The sequence below is a fragment of the Suncus etruscus genome, chromosome 11 (genome assembly GCF_024139225.1).
Source record: "Suncus etruscus isolate mSunEtr1 chromosome 11, mSunEtr1.pri.cur, whole genome shotgun sequence".
NCBI classification, from domain to species: domain Eukaryota; kingdom Metazoa; phylum Chordata; class Mammalia; order Eulipotyphla; family Soricidae; genus Suncus; species Suncus etruscus.
In genome coordinates, this window is record NC_064858.1 from 56,327,660 (window position 1) to 56,347,990 (window position 20,331).

A 20,331-nucleotide genomic window follows, 5' to 3' on the forward strand; every position below is an offset into this window, starting at 1 on the left:
CTTCACCACTTTAGTTAAGTTGACTCCAAGGTATTTGAGTTTTTGTGACACTAATGTGAATGGGATTTTTTAAATATCCATTCCTTCTCTATTATTATTGGTGTACAAGAAGGTCATTGATTTTTGCATGTTAATTTTGTAGCCTGCCACTTTGTTATAAATATTTATTGTTTCTAGAAGCTTTTTGGTAGAGTCTTTAGGGTTTTCTAAATATAGTATTATGTCATCTGCAAACAGTGAGAGCTTGACTTCTTCCTTTCCTATCTGGATGCCCTTGATATCTTTTTCTTTCCTAGTCACTATGGCAAGAAACATAGAGCAGAAATCAATGAAGTGAAAATCCAAAAAACAATCCAAAAGATCAATGAAAGCAAAAGTTGGTTCTTTAAAAACATAAACAAGATTGATAAACTAATAGCAAAACTCACAAAGAAACAGAGGGGGAGATGAATTACAGTTAATACAGAGATTCAAAAGTAATCAGAGACTACTTTGAGAAACTGTATGTGACAAAACATGAGAACCTGGAAGAAATGGATAAATTCTTTGACTCCTATAATCTTCCACATTTAAACCAGAATGATCTAGCATATCTAAACAGACTGAGGAAATTAAAATGGTGATAAAAAGTCTTCCCAAAAACAAAAGCTCGTGCCCAGATGGATTCACTAATGCATTCTTTCAAACCTTTCAAGAGGAACGACTACCAATTCTTTTCAGGCTCTTCCATGAAATTGAAGAATCAGGAACACACCCAAATAGTTTTTTATGAAGCTAACATCACCCTAATACCAATACCTGACAGAGACGCTTCAAAAAACGAAAACTACAGACCAATATCCCTAATGAACACAGATGCAAAGATCCTCAACAAAATTCTAGCAAATAGGATCCAATGCTTCATCAAGAATGTCTGACACCATGACCAAGTAGGTTCCATTCCAGGAATGCAAAGATGGTTTAACATATGTATATCAATCAACATAATACATCATGTCACCAAAAAGAAAAATAAAAACTAAATGATCATATCAATAGATATAGAAAGTATTTGATAAGGTCCAACACCCATTTTTGATTTAAAAAAAAACTCTCATTAATATGGGAATGGAAGGAACTTTTCTCAATTTAGTCAAGGCCATCTACCACAAGCCAATGGCAAATATCATTCTCAATGGAGATACTCTAAAAGCCTTTCCTCTAAAATTTGGTCAAGACAAGGCTGTCCTCCTTTACCACTCCTACTGTGAAAAGCAAAAGCAAAAAAAAAAAAAAAATCAGCCGGAGCATGAATCAAAAAGCCCAAGTTATGTGCACAATAAAAAATGAATAGTTGATTAATATCAGAAGGAGAGATACAGAATAGAAAAATATTTTATAGTAACAAGATTGAGGATTTAATTAGCCTTCATTCCCAATTAATGAGAGACATTAAAGGTTTTCTTTATAATAGGACAGGGAAAATATAAAAAGTATGCTTTCCCGGCCTTTCTGATAAGTCAGAGTGGGAGCTATTAGGAGAAAGAGGTTTCAAGAAGAAAAAAAAAGGAGAAGGAAAAAAATTTTGTTATAGTGTTATATCTTTTCACCATTCTAAAAACTCTATGTTGTTGAGAAATATGGGTTCTGGACTTGGGCAAATGATATCTTTGTGTTCTGAGCTTTTGGCTGTGACTGCTTAGAAGGCTTTGAGCGAGATGAGATCTACCCTCTCAACAAAATTTTCAGTGTGGGGTACAGTATTATGGTCTTCTGTTACAGTGTTGAACCATACATCTCTAGACTACATGTGGTTCACCTAGAATTTTATTTCCATTTGTTAGGAAGATTTGGCTAAGAGAAACTCACTAACCCATAAGCAAGTACTATCTTAGTTTAAGATTGCTGTCTGCATCTCATCACCCTTCACCTTGTTTTATTTCTTTTTATTCCTCTTTTTTATGGAAGTAAGTTTTGTAGCCTTTTCTAAACACATGGCTTACAAAGTCATTTATAATACAGTTATTTAAGGCTGTATTCAGTGTTCTAACACCAATCCCATCACCAATGTGACTTTCCTTCCACCATTGTCCCTACCCTTAGGACACAAAAATAATTCGTTTTTTATTGCCTGTTACAATAAGCAGAATTATTAAAATATAGTTCAGTAAAGGAAAATTTATAAAAAAGTTTATATCTCAAAATGGTGTTACTAAAGTCATTGAGGATTTACTGGGCTGTGTGTTGCTAGTTGAGCCTTCTATGGTATTATTTTTGCTTATTGATCTTAGTGGTCTTCTAAGACACTATTTCATCTCATTTCGTATTCTTCTACTGGGATATCAGTATTGTAAAATTTGGAGATGTCACACAACTCTTGTTTTTAATTCTGGTTTTGATTTATTAGCCATATCTGCCACCACCCAGGGTTTATTTCTGACTTTGTGCTCAGGGATCACTCCTGGTGGGGTTCTGAGAGATAATACATGATGCTAGAAATCAAACCAGGATCAGCTGCAGACAAGGCAAGCATCCTACCAGCTCTTTAGTTTGCTTTCTCCTACCCTTTCATGGAAAACTATTCACTCTATAATTACAAGGGCACTAATTACAGAGAGATCAACTACTTGTATCAAAAGTTGGTAAAGATCCAGCACAAAGCAAGAGAGTTAAGTTTATTTATTTATTTATTTATTTATTTCGATTTTTGGGTCACACCTGGCAGTGCTCAGGGGTTACTCCTGGCTCTAAGCTCAAAAATCGCTCCTGCCAGGCTCAGGGGACCATATGGGATGCCGGGATTCGAACCACCATCCTTCTGACACAAGGCAAACACCTTACCTCCATGCTATTTCTCTAGCCCTGAGAGTTAAGTTTTAACAAGAAATTGACAGTCCGGGGGCCAGAGTGGTAAGGCAAGTGGTAAGTGGTAAGACGTAAGTGCTAGCCTAGGATGGACAGGGGTTCGATTCCCCGGTATCCCATATGGTCCCCCAAGCCAGGAGCGATTTCTGAGTGCATAGCCAGGAGTAACCCCTAAGCGTCACTGGGTGTGGCCCAAAAACCAAAAAAAAAAAGAAAGAAATTGACAGAAAATGAAAAGGTTAAATTAGTTAAGCTGCTAGATTACATATAAAATATTAAAAAATACATATATAAAATATGAGTTTAAGCATTTGGTTTTAAGTTAGTGGCTCTCTGCAGATGATAGATCATTGTGGTTCAAACCTCTCAGGAAAAAAAAAAAACAGAAATATCTTCCCTTCATTGATCTGGTTTTCAGACTGTGGCAATGTTTTCTTTAAGAAAATCCATCAGACACATCTAATTTCTTTAACCTAACAGACTGGGGTGATGAGTCTGATGACAAAATATTTTTAATTTTACAATCAACTCTCTTTAACTATCAAAGCATTCCACTAGAGAATGTGTGCTTAGTTTAGACATTCAGGGTAGTAGCTCAGTGGTAAAATCCTGATATCGCCAATATGAGGCCCTGAATTTGATCTCTCACACATGGGCACACACATGTATTCACACATGCACGTATACACACACACACACACACACACACACACACACACACACACACACAAATCTACCCTTTGCTATTTATTAAGTGTATTACCCATTTTGGAAATAATAACTTTTCAAGGGATGGAGGGTTCTCCCAGGTCAGTGGTCGGCAACCTGCAGCTCACGAGCCACATGTGGCTCTTTACACTTTTAATCTGGCTCTTCTGTGTGCTGGGCGGCCGCTCCAGGAGTCAGGACTCTGCTCCTAGACTCTGTCAGTGTGCGCCCTGTGTGGCTCTCAAAATAAATTTCAATTGTGGTTTTGGCGAGATTGGCTCAGTTGAAAAAAAAAAAGGTTGCCAGCCACTGTCTCAGGTCACTCCTTCCAGAAATTTTTAGCTAACCACATCACTAGTTCAATACTAGAATCCAAAGATGTGGTACTGCTCAAAACCTGCTCTACTAGGGACCGTCTAGGTCAGCCAGAGAGTGTTCAGGAGTCAGAACTATAACCAGTAGTGCTCCAGGAACCTTATGGGGCCAGAAATTGATCCAGGGTTAAACAACTTCTCCTTTCTCTCTTACACTCAAGTTCTGTTTACTCCTTGTTGCCATTTCCAAGCTTATTAGTCAAGCTTAGAAGAAAATAGACAACCCAAGTTTAGACAGTATTTTAAGAGAGAGATCATCACAAGAAACAAAATTAAGGCCAAGTTCCTGGAATTGAAGGCAACAAATAGTTCCCCCACTCCCAATGTTCCTGAGTTGGAGACAGAGCTAAGCTTCAATTGCTTCGAGATTAACAGTCAAGAGGGTACTTATACTCCCTTGAGTGTTAATTGCACAATATTTTGGGAACATCTCTGAACTTAACTATTTCCAATAGACAAAACCAAATACTATATTCCTCTTTAATTTATTAAATTTATTTATTTATTAAATTTAGTTTTCTAAGAGTATGTGTCTAAAATTATGTATTTGGCCTAAAGATCATCTTTTGACATTAGCTAGATCCTAAGAATAGTAAACAAATCCTATTTGAGGCCACCATCTCAGCATAAGTTACCACATGTCTCAGATTTATAACTCTAAGGTGCTCTTCCTACTCTGCCTTCACATGCCTGATTCTTCATTTCCATATGGTTCTGCCTATATGATAACCTTAACATAACAATGTGAAATGAAATTGGACCACAAAGAAGAGTTATCTTCTGTGTGAGACTATGTGGTGATTCATAAAAGCTTAAAAAGTCAACAGTTGAATCACGAAGGATGACTAGGAACTAGTCAAGCCAAAAAAGCCCAATAAAGACATTCTAAGATATATAATAATTATAATATAGCAACACAGTGATAATAAAGAGATATAGCAAATGTAAAGATGTGGAAAGAATAATACTGTATTCATAAGTACTTTGATAATGTTGGAAAATATTTATGAAACTAAATGTGCTGTAAGTGTAATATTATTTAACGAATTTGATGAACATTGCCATCAAATGGTTAAATTCAGTTCTTACATAATTGGAGGACCTTTGAATAGTTGGAGCAAATGACAGAGGACTCCTGTAATACTGTAGAAAGATTAAACAATAATAGGATGAAAGGTTTGGGGAGATTGAGACAAGAAACAGGGAAACCTGCAATAAATACAATAGTCACAGTGAGTGTTTTGAAAGTTAAATGTTATAAAAAAATTATACTTCATTAGATGCTTTAGAGTTTTTGATTCTGTAAGTTTAAAAAAAGTTTAAGAAATTTTTCAAAATCTGATTTGAGTAAATAAAGATGCGTAATAAGCAACTTACCCAAAAGACAGACCCTCTGATCAGTGGAATAGACTTAAGTATTCAGAAAATGTTCCCCAGATATACAATCAATTAATCTTTGATAAAGGGGCAAGAAATTCAAAATTGTGCAAGGAAAGCCTCTTCGACAAGTGGTGTTGATACAACTGATCAACCACATGCAAAAAAGCAAACTCCATCTAACACCTCCACCTAACACCATGCACAAAGATCAAATCCAAATAGATTAAAGACCTGGATATCAGACCCAAAACCATAAGGTATATTGAACAACACGTAGATAAAACACTCCATGATATTGAGACTAAAGGCATCTTCAAGGAGGAAATAGTACTCTCCATACAAGTGAAAACAGAGATAAACAGATGAAATTATATTAAGCTGAGAAGCTTATGCACCTCAAAGAAAATAGTGTCTAGGATACAAAAGCCACCCACAGAATGGGAGAAACTATTCACCCAATACCCATCAGACAAGGGGCTAATATCTAAGATATACAAGGTACTGGCATAACTTAAAAAGAAAAAACATCTAACCCCATCAAAACATGGGGAGAAGAAATGAACACTTTCTCAAAGAAGAAATACAAATAGCCAAAAAGCACATAAAAAAATGTTCCACATCACTAATTATCAGGGAGATATAAATCAATACAACAATGAGGTACTATCTTATGCCACAGAGACTGGCACACATCACACAGAACAAGAACAGTAAGTACTGGCAGGGATTTGGGGAGAAAGCACATCTCATTCACTGCTGGTGGTAATGCCATCTAGCCCAGCCTTTATGGAAAACAAGCAGGCGATTTCTCAAAAAACTGAAAATTGAGCTCCCATATGATTCAGCTATACCACTCCTAGGGATATACCCTAGGAACACAAAAATGCAATACAAAAATCCCTTCCTCAGACCTATATTCATCACAGCACTATTTACAATAGCCAGACTCTGGAGGTAACCAAGATGTCCTTCAACAGATGAATGGCTAAAGAAACTATGGTACATATACACATGGAATATTATGCAGCCATCAGGAAAAATGAAGTCATGAAATTTTCCTCTCCATAGATGGACATGGAAACTATTATGCTGAGTGAAATATATCATAGAAAGACACACAGAATAGTCTCACTTACTATGGGTTTTAAGAATATATAAGACAATATTTAATAATGCCCAGAGATGAGGGCCAGAAGAACCAGCTCAAAAGGTGAAGCTTACCTCATAGAGGGGTGAGTGCAGTTAGAGAAATAATACACTAACAACAATCATGACAATGTTAATTAGTGAGAGAAGTAGAATGCCTGTCTTGAATACAGGCAGGGGGTATGGGAGGAAGGAAATGGGGGGCACTGGTGGTGGGAATGTTGTACTGATAAAAGGGGGTGTTCTTTTTATGACTGAAACCAGACTACAGTCATGTTTGTAATCATGGTGTTTAAATAAAGATATTATTTAAAAACAATAAGGAACTTACCCAAACATCAACAATGTATTGTGACAATAAAAATTAACCTAACTTAAAAAAATTAACCTAACTCACATATTCTACTTAGGATTTTATTTTCTTTAATAATGGTTCCATTTATAAATATAAATTTTTCTTTCCCAGTGAATTTCAGACATTACTTCTTTCATATACCACATAAAAACCTGATCTGTAAGATGACCTTTCAGAATAACTTTTCATTCTTATGCAAATATAACATATTCTTATTTCAATGGTGCATTTAATTACAGATAACATATCAAGATACCCTATTTATATCTATTATTTTTGATGAATATGTTGTAAAATTTCTATTCTTGTTTTTCTAATTCATGATCTATATTTCTTACTATCAAATCCCAATTTTATGTATAAAGATACTGTCTCCTAAAATACATTTATTTACTGAGATTGGAGTGTTTATTTATTTTAATCAAGGCATCAGAACATATATCAAATTCAGCTTAACTATGATTATATTGTTTCTATATAATCCTAATACATTATTAAAAAATTATTTTTTATGTAGAAAGAAACAGATTTCTGTCTTGATTGATCTATCTCATTATGGAACTTAAAGTTATAGAGCAAGGGAGTAACAAAGAGCCAAAGGCAGGAGAACTGACTTTGATCAGCACAACTGAGTTGATGGATGGAGGTGAAAGGGAGGGGCATTGGATCCTTAGGAGAGGATGATGGAGACATTAGTGATGGGTGTAATTTTGGAATTATGTGCATGAACATTGTCATTAATAGTTTTATAAGTCACAGAACATTTATCAATAAAAAAGCCCTTTAAAGTATTTAAAACCCGGCCTCTCTTCTGTGCTGTGCTGCATTTTCGGCCTGATTTCATCCTATGTGTGGCTCATCTGGTTAAATAAAAAAAAAGTATTTAAAACCCAAAGACAGGAGAGATGAGGTCCAGGAGGACTGGTCCATAATAGGAAGCATGCCACAAAGAGTGGAGAAGTGAAGTTATGGCAGAAAAGGAACCACTATGACATTGATAGTTGGAAATGATTATTTGGGACAAGAACTGAATGTAGAAAGAATGTAAAGTAATATGCATGATACCCCTTTAGTAGTGAGATTGCAAACCACAGTGCCTAAAACAAAGAGAAAGAAGAAAAATGTCTGACTTAGAGGTAGAGATAGGGAGAGAACAGGAAGGCAGGAAGTTAATTAGGTACATTGGTGGTGGGAAATGTGCACTCGTGAAGAGATAAGTGTATGACTAAAATGCAATCATGAACAACTTTGTAATTGTTTATCTCATGGTGATTCAAGTTAAAGACATTATTTTAAAAATAAGATTAAATTAAAAAGTAATTCATATAAAAATAAATGTTAGAAAAATCCAGTGTAGTATTATACAACCTATGTGTTTGAACTTGGATATTTAATAAAAATAGGAATAGTCAGATGATACCATTAAATATGATAGAATTGAAGTGGCTTACTAATGCTGGCTTTATATTTTAATAGTCAGAAAATTAAAATTAGCCCTTCATAGGCCAAAGCAACTTGGCCATGAATACAATACAGATAAACTTTTGAAATGTAAAGTATTTTTTGGTTTTTGTTCTCCTTAACATAGTATAGAATTTAATTATCTGTTTATAAGGATAGCAATATAACATTTGATTATGCAAAGGTTTGTTTTTAAAAGCAGTCAGTTGTATTTCCAATGGACCTGTTTTATAGATGAGAAAAATGTACCGAGAGAGTCTAACTGACCTATACCAATCACACATGAGCAAATTGTTGGGATATAAAAGCAGGCATTCTAACTCAATACCAGCACTCATACTAGCTGTGCATTGCATCTGTTACTCACCAAGCTCTCTCTGCTCAGCTATCAGCTAAAGAGAACTATTATAAAGACCTCTCGTTTCCTTGGTCTTCATCACCACACTAAACTACACACCTCACGACATTTCCCCCAGTTCCTGTGCATGTAATTCTTTTTGTTTGCTTCCCAACCATGTTTGCTCTCCCACTAATAGGTTCTTCTCCATTAATATGCATAAGTTTCCTGAGCAAAACTACTAGAATATGTGTAAGTTATGAAGTTGCTCTACCTCTGCTGGTCATAAAAGCAGACCCTCAGCTTTCCTTCTTTGAAGCTGTTCTCCTGCCAACCTGTGCTGGTGAACATTCTTTCCAACTGAAGTGGTTTCATTGCCAATAAAGTTCTCTGTTCAGCTGTTTCTATGCTTTTTTAGGACAATAACATATACATAGATATACACATGCATACAAACAAACATATAGAAACATATAGAACACAGATTTTTGTGGATGTTTGCCTATTATACACAAGAAAGTAATATCACAGGAGACCAATTTTCTGGTATTTTAAATCGCTATATGCCTTGTTTATAACTGAAGTAAAATAGGTGGTGAAATCTTGTTTAAAATGGTACTATTTGCTCAAAACCACATAATTTAACATGTTGTTAAAAATAACATTTATCCCCCCACCCCAGTACAAAGATTGATACAATCTATATAGGATAAAGATGACTTCTGCTTTCCTTTCAAACTAAGCTCTCTCTTTTCTAATAGTTTCCATATGAACTCATAATGTTGTTTCTTTTTGGATCCTGAAGCTGAATCAAGTATTGTACCATGTATTTACTAACCCTGCTATTGTATATGGCCAAGTACTGGAGTAGAGTTGAAATGGGTTCTATGGTGCAAATTCCACTGGCCATACTGTCTAGCCAGAGGTCTGGATCCTTTTCAGTATAAAACACACTTTTATAGGTCTATTTATATTTTCTTCTTGAAATTTTCTTAATTCTTTTCATTCTTACTAAATTTTACATTTGTAGAATTTACCAATTTCATGTAAACCCTAAAATGTATTAGCCCAGAATTGTTCAGAACATCGTTTAAATGCATATAATTAAAAATAAATAAATAAATTTAGGCAGGGGCCGGAGCTGTGGCATGGAGCTGTAAGGTGTCTGCCTTGTCAGCGCTAGACCAGGAAGGACTGTGATTCGATCCCCCAGAGTCCCATATGGTCCCCCAAGTCAGGAGCGATTTCTGAGCACATAGCCAGGAGTAACCCCTGAGCATCACCTGGTATACCTATAGGCCCCCCCAAAAAATTATTTTTTGAATACAATTTTGCGAGATTTCAGGTGAGCACTATTCATTGTCAATCTTAGTACCCCAACTAAAGACGTGATGAGGGGGAAAGAAGTGATCTTATAATTACACTTTGGCCCAATCAGAGCCAACAGTATGCAACTAGTGCTGCATCTTCCAGGGTCACATCCTCCAAAGTACAAACCCCAGGGAAGTCTACTTTAAGTAACTCCAGAGTTCTAAAAATGGGTGGGGGAGGGGCAAAGAGGAAATTGGGATAGGAAAAGGAAGCAAAAAAGAGAAGGAGCAAAGTTGGGAAGAAAAGGGAGAAAAAAAACCCCACACAAACCATTGTATATGTATTACTTTCTTCCGTGGTCTGACCCAGATCATGGTGTGTTTGTTTTGTTTAGGAGGACTAAAAAGCCATGTTCTAGGGTTACTCCTGACTGCACTCAGGGATCACTTCAGGCGGTGCCTGGTTATCAAAGGGGATGCCAGAGATGGAACTCAAGTCAGGCAAGCACTCCACAGGCTGTACTATCTCCCCATGCCCCCTTGCTGGGATTTGGACCCTTTAGAGCACGGACAGCGCTGCTCTGGAAGTGCAGACACCCCCCCCCACCCCACCCCCCACACACACCCAAGCTTGCCCTGGGCCTGGACTCTTCCTGCCTCATCTTCTGCAATTTTTCTTGGGGATTCCCTAACCACCAAACTGGCCTGAATGCCTTAGCTCACCAGGTCTTGAACCCACAACCCCATGTCTGAAGGGCACAAAACCATCTTCAGAGCCTTCAGAGCTTTATCCTTGCACCCAATTAAAACTAGAAAGTTAATGGGGGGAGGGGGCATTTACATTTTAAATACCAAATCCAGGCAGCATGTCAATTTTCTCACATACTTATTTTCCCAAAGATTATTTTTATTTTTTTCCTTCCTCCCTGATTATTTTTATTCTTAAACAACGGATTCATTCATAGCTGACTTCTTTTTAAAATTTATTTTTCTTTAAGAAAAACTAGCAGAAATATAAATGTTTTGCTCCCTTCACAGTAAAACTTTTCCTTGGTGATTTTTGTGGTTACGTTAGAAAATAGCGCCCCCTTGTGATAAAAATCACAGCATTAAGAGGATCTAAGGAAATGGAAAAACATCCCATGCTCATGGGTAGGTAGAATCAATATAGTCAAAATGACTATCCTACCAAAACTACTATATAGATTCAATGCAATCTCAATCCAAATTCAGACATCATTCTTTAAAGAATTAGAACAATCAATCATAAAATTTATCTGGAACTACAAAAGACCCAGGATAGCCAAACACATACTAAAAAACAAGAAGCTGGGTGGCATCTCGCTACCTAACCTGAAGCTATACTATAAAGCCACAGTGATCAAAACAGCATGGTCCTGGTACAAGGACAGAGCCTCAGACAAGTGGGTTAGAACAGAATTTCCAGACATAAACCCACAGATATACAGTCAACTAATATTTGACAAAAGAGCCAAGAACTTGAAATGGAACAAAGAAAGTCTTTTCAACAAACGGTGTTGGTACAACTAGAAAACGACATGTAAGAAATTCAAAATTGACCCATACCTCACTCCTCATACAAAAATCAACTCAAAATGGATCAAAGACCTCAAAAATAGACCCGAATCTATAAAATTTATAGAGAATAAAATAGGTAGAACACTCGAAGACCTATATATCAAGAAGGTCTTTGAGGATGGAGCAACAATGGCAAGAACTTTAGCATCAAACATAAACATCAACATAAACTACATCAAACCAAAAAGCTTCTGCATGGCAAAAGAAACCCTACATAACACAAGAAGACAGTTAACTGACTGGGAAAAAATCTTTTCACTCAACATATGAGATAAAGGGCTGATATCCAGAATATACAAAACACTCAGAAAGTTGAGGCCCCCAAACCAAATAAAGCCATAAAAAATGGGAAGATGAAATGAATAGACACTTCTCGGAGGAAGACCAAAAGATGGCCAACAAATACATGAAAACATGCTCACCTTCACTCATCATCAGAGAAATCCAAATAAAAACAACAATGAGGTACCACCTTACACCAATGAGAATGGCTCACATCGAATTAATGGGAACAGCCTCGGTTGGCAGGGATGCGGTATGAAAGGCACTCTCATCCACTGCTGGTGGGAATGCTCCCTAGTCCAACCCCTATGGAGAACAGTCTAAAGAGTGCTCAAGGAACTCAGAATTGAGCTGCCATTTGACCCAGCAATTGCTCTCCTAGGTATCTACCCTCAAATCGGAAGGACATTCATCCCAAAGTATGTGTGCACCCCACTATTTATTGTAGCACTCAGTATAATAGCCAAGTCTTGGAACCAACCTCTATGTCCAACAACAGATGAGTGGATCATTAAGATGTGGTATCTATACACAATGGAATACTACATGGCAGTCAGAAATGATACAGTCATGGACTTTGCAGCAAAGTGGATGGACCTAGAATATATTATGTTAAAAGAAGCAAGCCAGAAGACAAAAGATAAACACAGAATGATAGCATTATTCTGAAGCACCTAGAACATACACCTTATATACAACTAATACTCAACAATCAAATAACAGGGTTTAACAGGGTAGAAACTCCAAACACTGTAACAGTCAACATACACTGGGGAGCAGTGCCCAAAACACATGAAAGAAGAACAACACAAACTCTTGACTGCACATTATACCACAAAGAAACCAGCAACAGCAGAAACACAGCATAGAGAGAACAGGTATGTAATCAGCCTTTTACTACAAAAGTCCATAATAATCCCTTAGGGATCTTATACAGGATTACAGGTACAGAATATCATGGGAAATCACTGACTCCAACAGAAATATCTCATAACAATATGTTTTAATGCCTTAATCCTACTATATTTAAAATAACTGCTCAGCTTTTCTGTCCACAGGCGTTCTTGGATACAAAGGGTGGACAAACTAAGATGGCATCTCGGGGCCCAGTCACACGAGATACCATACCCAGCTTGCACTACGAGAATGTCCCGAGAAAACTCTTTAACATACACTTTATCTCTAGGTTATACCTTCTTTTAGGACTAGAAGCATGTGATCAGCCAGAACACCGAAGCAGCAACTGTGACCTACAGACTTATTCTACAGGCCCTACCCATCGAACACATTCAAGCAAACTAGCATTCCCTTGCCCTTTTCTCCTCTCTTCTCACTACTTTTTTTCTTTTTCTTCTTTCTTTCTTCTTTTCTTTTTCTTTAGGTGCTCTGCCATGTTTTTTATCTCAAGATCATGGCTTTTATGTGGTGCTTATCTTTATTGTTGGAGTGCTCACTGGATATTTTATTTGACACTTCTTTTTGTACTGTTTTCTCCCCTTTGTCTTTCAAACCGATGATGAGAGACTCTAGAAGGACTCCGCCCATTTTTGGCGTATTTGATTTTTACCCCAGTTTATCACTTTTCTCTTCTTCAAACAAAACCACATAACTGGAACTATCTAGTACCGCCTCCCAATTAGAGGAGGAAACAAGGGAGGTACCAAGACCAAAACAGATGTAGGACCACTAAGTAGTAAGCTAGGCTCAGAGGAGACCAAGTATTCTAGCAGCCCCGGGGGGAGGGAGGAGGATATGGGAGGTAGAATGGGAACGGAGGTGTAGGGAGGATAATTTGGTGATGGGAATCCCCCTGATATTATGTTAATATGTACCTAAAATATTATTGTCAACAATATGTAAGCCACTATAATAAAAATAAAAATTATATTTAAAAAATAAATAAAAGAAAAATCACAGCATTAGACGTGGAGTCGAAATGAAGCAAAGATTTAAGAGAGGAATTAAACTGGGAAACAGGAGGAAGCCTGCCTCTTCCGGGGACAGTTAATATTGCATTTCTTAGATTAGAAATTGCTGGTTCATTAACACTAAATTAGCCTCTTGTTTAATGCTGGATTAATTTGTCCAATTTCCTCTCAGGAGAAAGCGTCTTTTTTTAGTGTTTTAATTTTGCAGTGTGCTGGATTAAATCTAGGGTTCCACACTTAGAGCCACTTTGCTAGCCCCTTAAAAAGGCTACTTACTTCTCATTCTTGACTTGGTTCCCAAGTCATTTAATTCATTTAGCCTGTAGGAAAATGATTTTCTCTAAAGAATTTTTTTCATATTTTCTCTACACTTAATGTTGGCTGTTAAAACATGAAAAATGATCATTCTATTAAAGATTTTTTTACCTAATCCTTCCTAAGAATTGTAAACTATAATTAGATAACTAAAGAAACGAGCATCTTGGAAGAGTAAGTGGGGATTTTAAAAAACAATAAGATAGAAAATTTGGCAGTCAAAGATGGTTTCTGACAGTTAAATTTTTCAACCCAGCAGCCTTTAAGGTTATCTCCAAATACCATATACTATTTAAAATAATGATAGGTCCTGGAGTTGATAGAATAGGGGTTATGTTATATGTGAACAACCCTTGTTCAATCACTGTCACAACATAGTCCCCCAGCATCTCCCGGTACAATAGAACCACAAAGCACAACAGGTGTTGATTGGTTTTATCTGGAAGCATACTACCTAGCCAAACCAGCACCATGTCCTCAGACCCTTTAATAAACCATCTAATCTGAATGGTGAAGAATCACTAGGAGGAACCCCATAGCATTGCTTGGGAAATGAAATAAGACAAAATAATGACACTGTCATGAGTTATTATTTAAGGTATTCATAACAAATGAATGTGGCTCCTAAATATCAAAGACTATCATTTATTAGGGAAGCAGGAAAAAATGGTCCCAGTAAACACAAAAATGCACAAACTTAATCAAAGATTAAGATGAACTTAGAATTAATGTGTACATTCAGTGTTCTTGAATAATAATAACCTTATTGTGATTTTTTTTACTTTTTATTTTAGGTTTACTATTACTCAAGAATAACATTAATCACTGTACCTGTGATCAGATAATTTTATCATTCTAATTCATATTTCACAAATGGAGAAACTCAAGGTTCAGGAATTTAAGTAATGTGCCCAAGGTCAAGTTATGGGGTCAGATTTCAAACTCAAAACTTGCTCTTAAATATAACTTCTTGGAGACCAAGGACTGGCATTTCTAGTTTCACATTGCCCAAATCTACCGCATTATAAAATGTATTCCATTTGGTTAAGGGTGTTTGGTTCCTATGGGACAGCTGGATGGAAGCAATCTTTTATGTGATGTAATACCCAGTTGCTCAACAAAAACACTATAATTAGGAGAAAACTTTGAGGTGAATTAAAGAATTAAAAGGCAAAAGAGAGAAAAATTGTGGTCCTTGGTTAGCCAAAGAAAGGGCCAAGACTTTCTCTTATGGTGGAAGACTCTAAATTTTTCTAAAAGTAAGGATTTAGGATTCTGTGGGATTTTTATAAAATGTACTATAAAAGCTTAATGTACTTGTTAGCATCTGGAATTCAATGTTATTTTGATTTGATGTGGACAATGCTCTCTGATTCTAGGTTTGGTTTGGAATATTGAGTCTAGAATAGTCTGGAACAATCCTAGGAACCTACCCCAGTTGCTTGTCTTCCTTCATTTATTAATTTATCTCCTTACACCCTCCCATACACTTACATACATACACACAGAGAGACGTGAAGTGGATCCAGGCACAGAAGAGTCACCAAACTTCTACTTGTTGACTGACATAATGTATTTTACACTATGAGAAGGTATATACTAGGTTGACATTAAAATACCTAGGTTGACTATATACATATATATCTATAGATAGATAAATAGACAGACAGACAGATAGATGATAGATAGATAGATAGATGATAGATGATAGATAGATGATAGATAGATAGATGATTGATAGATAGATAGATAGATAGATAGATAGATAGATAGATAGATAGATAGATAGATAGATAGATAGATAGATAGATAGATAGATAGATAGATGTATAAGTTGACCTATACCTAGGTTGACTAGGTATAGACTAGGAAGAAGCCTGAAGCCAGAAGTCATGTCCAGTGAAGTTTTGTAAGAAGCCAGATTTAAAATTTAGAAGTTCATGGTCATAGTGATGTACATTCCAAAAAGGTCAAACTGATGCCAGGCTTCAGTCAAGCTTTTGTGTAGCACATCCTGAAAGTTCTATCAGCTGCACTAAGGTAGAGTCCAGGCTGTCTTCAAAGCATCAAGTTGGTCTCCGCCAGCTGGATATGGGGCAATATGGTTGTCATGTTGATATGGGGTGATGCCAAGTGTCCACCGAAGTTTATGACTCGGGCTCTTGTCTTTTTATCACAGTAGAGAATTTTTAGAGAAACTGAGTGTTATTGGTAAGGAGTTGTCAAGAACAAGGACTTTGGAGCTTAAGAGCTTTTTGGATGGGTTTTCATCCTGAGCTTGGCAGCTACACGCTCCTGTTTATAATATACTTTTCTCTTCAGACACTTCTTGGTTTGTTCTATGCTTTTCATCTGTCAAAACGTTCTTGTTAGGGCCTGAGCAGGTAGGGTATTTGTCTTGCATTCATATGGTCCCCAGAACCTGTCTCTGGGACCGATTGTCTCAGGAGTGATTCAAACTTATTTTTTAAAAAAATACCCACACTTTATTTTTTTCCTCCATGGCTTTCAGAAATTCAGTGCCCAGGGATTCCCTCCTTGCCTCAGCTTGATGGTGAGCCAGCAAAAGACAGAAATTACAGTCATTTCCAGAACCACTGTATCATGGGGGGAAGGAAGGGTTGCAAAGGAAAATCAGCAGGTTGGATCCCTGGATCTAGTTTGAAGGGGCAGGACAGGTGCTCGAGTGAGGGCGTGTAGCAGGTGAGCCAAATGGCAGGTGGCCATTGAAATGGAAGAGACAGAATAAGAGGAATGGGAACAAGTTAGGGAGTTTAATTGTGCACATAGTGGTTATTTTATTTACTTATTTTTGACATAATGGCTTTGTAAAGAACAGCTAAGAACCCATGCTAGTAGGGGACTACAGATTTAGTATTTCAGAGCCAAATAATTCTTGTCTGTAAGGTGAGTCTATTTATTAGTTGATTTTTCTGGACTGAGTGTCACTCCTTGTTTTTGCTGGGAAAGATGTTTTTATCTATTCCTTGATTACAATTAAACTATTAAAAAATTAAAAAACTCATCTAGAAAATTGGAATGTTTGAATAGTCCTTCAGTAATTCAAAGAATAGCACTTACTGACAATAGTGACATAAATCAATCAAACAAATCAGTGATTAGATAACATTTGACGTTCTGTTGCCTGACCTTTGTTATAATCCCCTGCTCTCAGATATGCAGGAGTTATTATTTTAATATGTGCTTATAGAGTAAATACTGACAACGATGTATATCATGTATTTGTAGTTTTATATTTATTAATCTTTCAAAAAAATTACAATTTCTCTGTTGTTTTTCAATTTTTCAATTTTTTTAATTGTTTTTTAATTTCAATTTTCTCTCATAGGTATCTCTGATGAATATATAACACCTATGTTTAGTTTCTATAAAAGTGTTGGAGAATTAAAAATGACTCAAGAAGAATATGCTCTGCTTACAGCAATTGTTATCCTATCTCCAGGTAAATTTAAAACTGCATTTTTACTTTTCTTCCCTCTTCTCCAACACAATAGCAATAATTTATTAAGTAAAATCTTTTTTAAAAAAGCACACAAACATGAAATAAAATTATGTATAATTTTACTATTTAAATTTTGAATATCATAACATTTCAATGTAGTGTAGTTTTAAGATTTATCCCTCAAAATCTCACATTAATTTAATAAAAAATTTAATTAAACAATGCATTTTTTAACATCTACTATGTACTAGACATTGGAGATATAGCAATAAGCAACAGGCAGAAGACAGCCATGTAGACAGCCATTCTAGTGGGATGGGAAAAAATAAAGAAACTGGGTGGGAATGTGAATATAAAGGGATCTAGGAAGGGACCTGAGAGAAAATACAGCAAGTAAGGCCTGACCCAGCACTTCATACTCTGTGAGCCAGGAGATAATGAAAACTACAAAAATGTAAACATAAGGGGGCCGGAGAGATAGCATGGAGGTAAGGCATTTGCCTTTCATGCAGGAGGTCATCAGTTCGAATCCCGGCGTCCCATATGGTCCCCCGTGCCTGCCAGGAGCAATTTCTGAGCGTGAAGCCAGAAATAATCCTTGAGCACTGCCAGGTGTGACCCAAAAAAAAAATGTAAACATAAAAGGCTGCAGAGATATTACAAGGGTTAGGGTACATGTCATGCAAGTGGCCCACCTTGGCTCGCTCCCTGATACCACATGGGTCTCTGAGAGTACATGGGGTCTGAGCATGTTTTTGAGTCATGGATCACCCAGTGATGCTCAAATATTACTCCTGACTCTGTGCTCAGGAATCACTCTGATGGGAGTCCGGGGAATATATATGGTGTCAGGATTTCTGCCAAGTGCAAGAGTCCCACTCACTTTATTGTCTCTCTGGCCCTTTAAGTGGCCATAAAAGTATTATTTAAGGAGTTTACATTTGAGAAGAAACCACATTAATTTACATTTTTTAACATACTAGAAAACAAATGATATTTTTAAATACTCTATTTTTTTTCAAAAGTCTTTTCCCTTGTCATTAAAATCATATTACTGTAATTTTGTTGTTTTAATGCATCATAATTCATGGCAATAATGTAGAACCACTTAATTTTTGTCCATGATTATATATGTATTAAGTTTGTCCATTTTACTATTTATTTAATTTGGGAGTAAGTATTATTAAAAGACAAACTAATGTTAAATAAATTTATGTATTACATTGAGGCAAAATATAGTGGTTACTTTTTCATAAAAGTCATATTTTAAAAATTAATTTTTAAGGGCTAGAGAGATAACTCAACAAGATAAGCACTTTCTTTTTATACATGAGGCCCAGGTTCAATCTCTAATACAATATGGTTCCTGAAAACTGATTAGAGTGACCTTCAAGCATACAACAAAGAGTAGCTCTTATGCACTAAACTGATTAGCACTGAAAACTAAATTAAGCACTGGTGTGGCCACAAAACTAAAACTATAACATGGAACCTGCCTTCCAGACACCAGAAGTGATGTTTTCCAATTAGCCTGCAGAATATTGACTAGAAAAATTTAAAAAGGCTCTAGTGGGAAGCAGAAGAGTTTTCCTTTGTTTTTGACCGTACCCACAATACTCAAAGTCTACTGTTGGCTCTGGGCTCAGTGACAACTTAGTTCTAGAAATCAAACTCGAGCCTCCAGAACACAAGGCATGCATATCAGTCTGCTGACTTTTCTCTGCTCCAAGGACAGTGAGTGATTCACTTGTGGTTACATGTGTGTGTAAAAATATAGTACATAGAACACTTCATTTCTACATTTTAAGTATACAGCAGGTATCTGTTACATCCTTAAAAAGTTGACACTCTTGTCCATCCACTAAATACTTCTGCCTTTTCATTTTTTATTATTTTGAATGTCAACACAGACAGACAATACATTAAAGACAGAGAAGCTGTGGAGAAGCTCCAGGAACCCCTGCTTGATGTACTACAGAAGCTGTGCAAAATTTATCAGCCTAAAAACCCTCAACACTTTGCCTGTCTCCTGGGTCGCCTTACTGAGCTGCGGACATTCAATCATCACCACGCAGAGATGCTGATGTCCTGGAGAGTGAACGATCACAAATTCACCCCACTTCTCTGTGAAATCTGGGATGTGCAGTGATGGACAAGATAGGGGAGCTGGCTAAGTCTTTACTCCTAATACCAGTTGGTCATATAACTTCGCTTTATTTCATTTGTACCTGGTTTTACACAAGAATTCTGTTCAATATTTATGTAGTGGTGATATGAGTGCCACAATGTAAAGGAAAGGTGAGATAGAATTATTTTTCTCTGCATTGGATTTTGCAAGGCTATAAGGAATCTTTCATTCTAATTGGCATCCCCCCACTTTTTTGTGCCTCAATTGATTGTTGCTTCAATTCTGTCTATTGAAAACAAGACAAGTTTTGGTCTTCATTTTACCTTATGAAATATTTTATTAAAGTGCTATGTCAATTTTGGCAATTAACCAAAAGTAGTGGCAAAAAGTTTTTCTTGGGAGCAGAAATGGACAACTATACAAACTCTTATTTCTGATAGTTATGAATGATATTCTTGGAGCTTAAAGAAATGATTTTCCAAAGAGAGAAACTCACACAATAGAAAAATTACTTTCTCTCTCCTATAGAAGCCCTGGTGAAATGCATCCTTTGGTATAACTGCTCTGATCATTTCCTTTTCTTTGAAGTTCAAAGGAGTGACTTTCAGAAAAGTTAATAATAATTCTCATATAAAATATTTCCTCCAGCAATTCTTTCTAGAGCTACAATACTGAAGTATCAGATATACTATGATATAAAC

At 36.3% G+C, this 20,331-nt stretch overlaps 1 protein-coding gene across 4 annotated transcripts in view; it reads left to right on the top strand.

The window, feature by feature from the left end:
- The window catches only part of NR1H4 (nuclear receptor subfamily 1 group H member 4), an 82,777-nt gene extending 62,808 nt beyond the window's left edge, over positions 1-19,969 (top strand). For all 4 annotated transcript variants that reach the window (XM_049782820.1, XM_049782821.1, XM_049782818.1 and 1 more), the window contains exons 8-9: positions 17,389-17,502; positions 19,413-19,969. In XM_049782820.1, the coding sequence (XP_049638777.1) occupies positions 17,389-17,502; positions 19,413-19,651 (353 nt within the window). In that variant the 3' untranslated portion in view covers positions 19,652-19,969. The remainder of the gene's footprint in view (positions 1-17,388; positions 17,503-19,412) is intronic.
- The last annotated feature ends 362 nt before the right edge of the window (positions 19,970-20,331 follow it).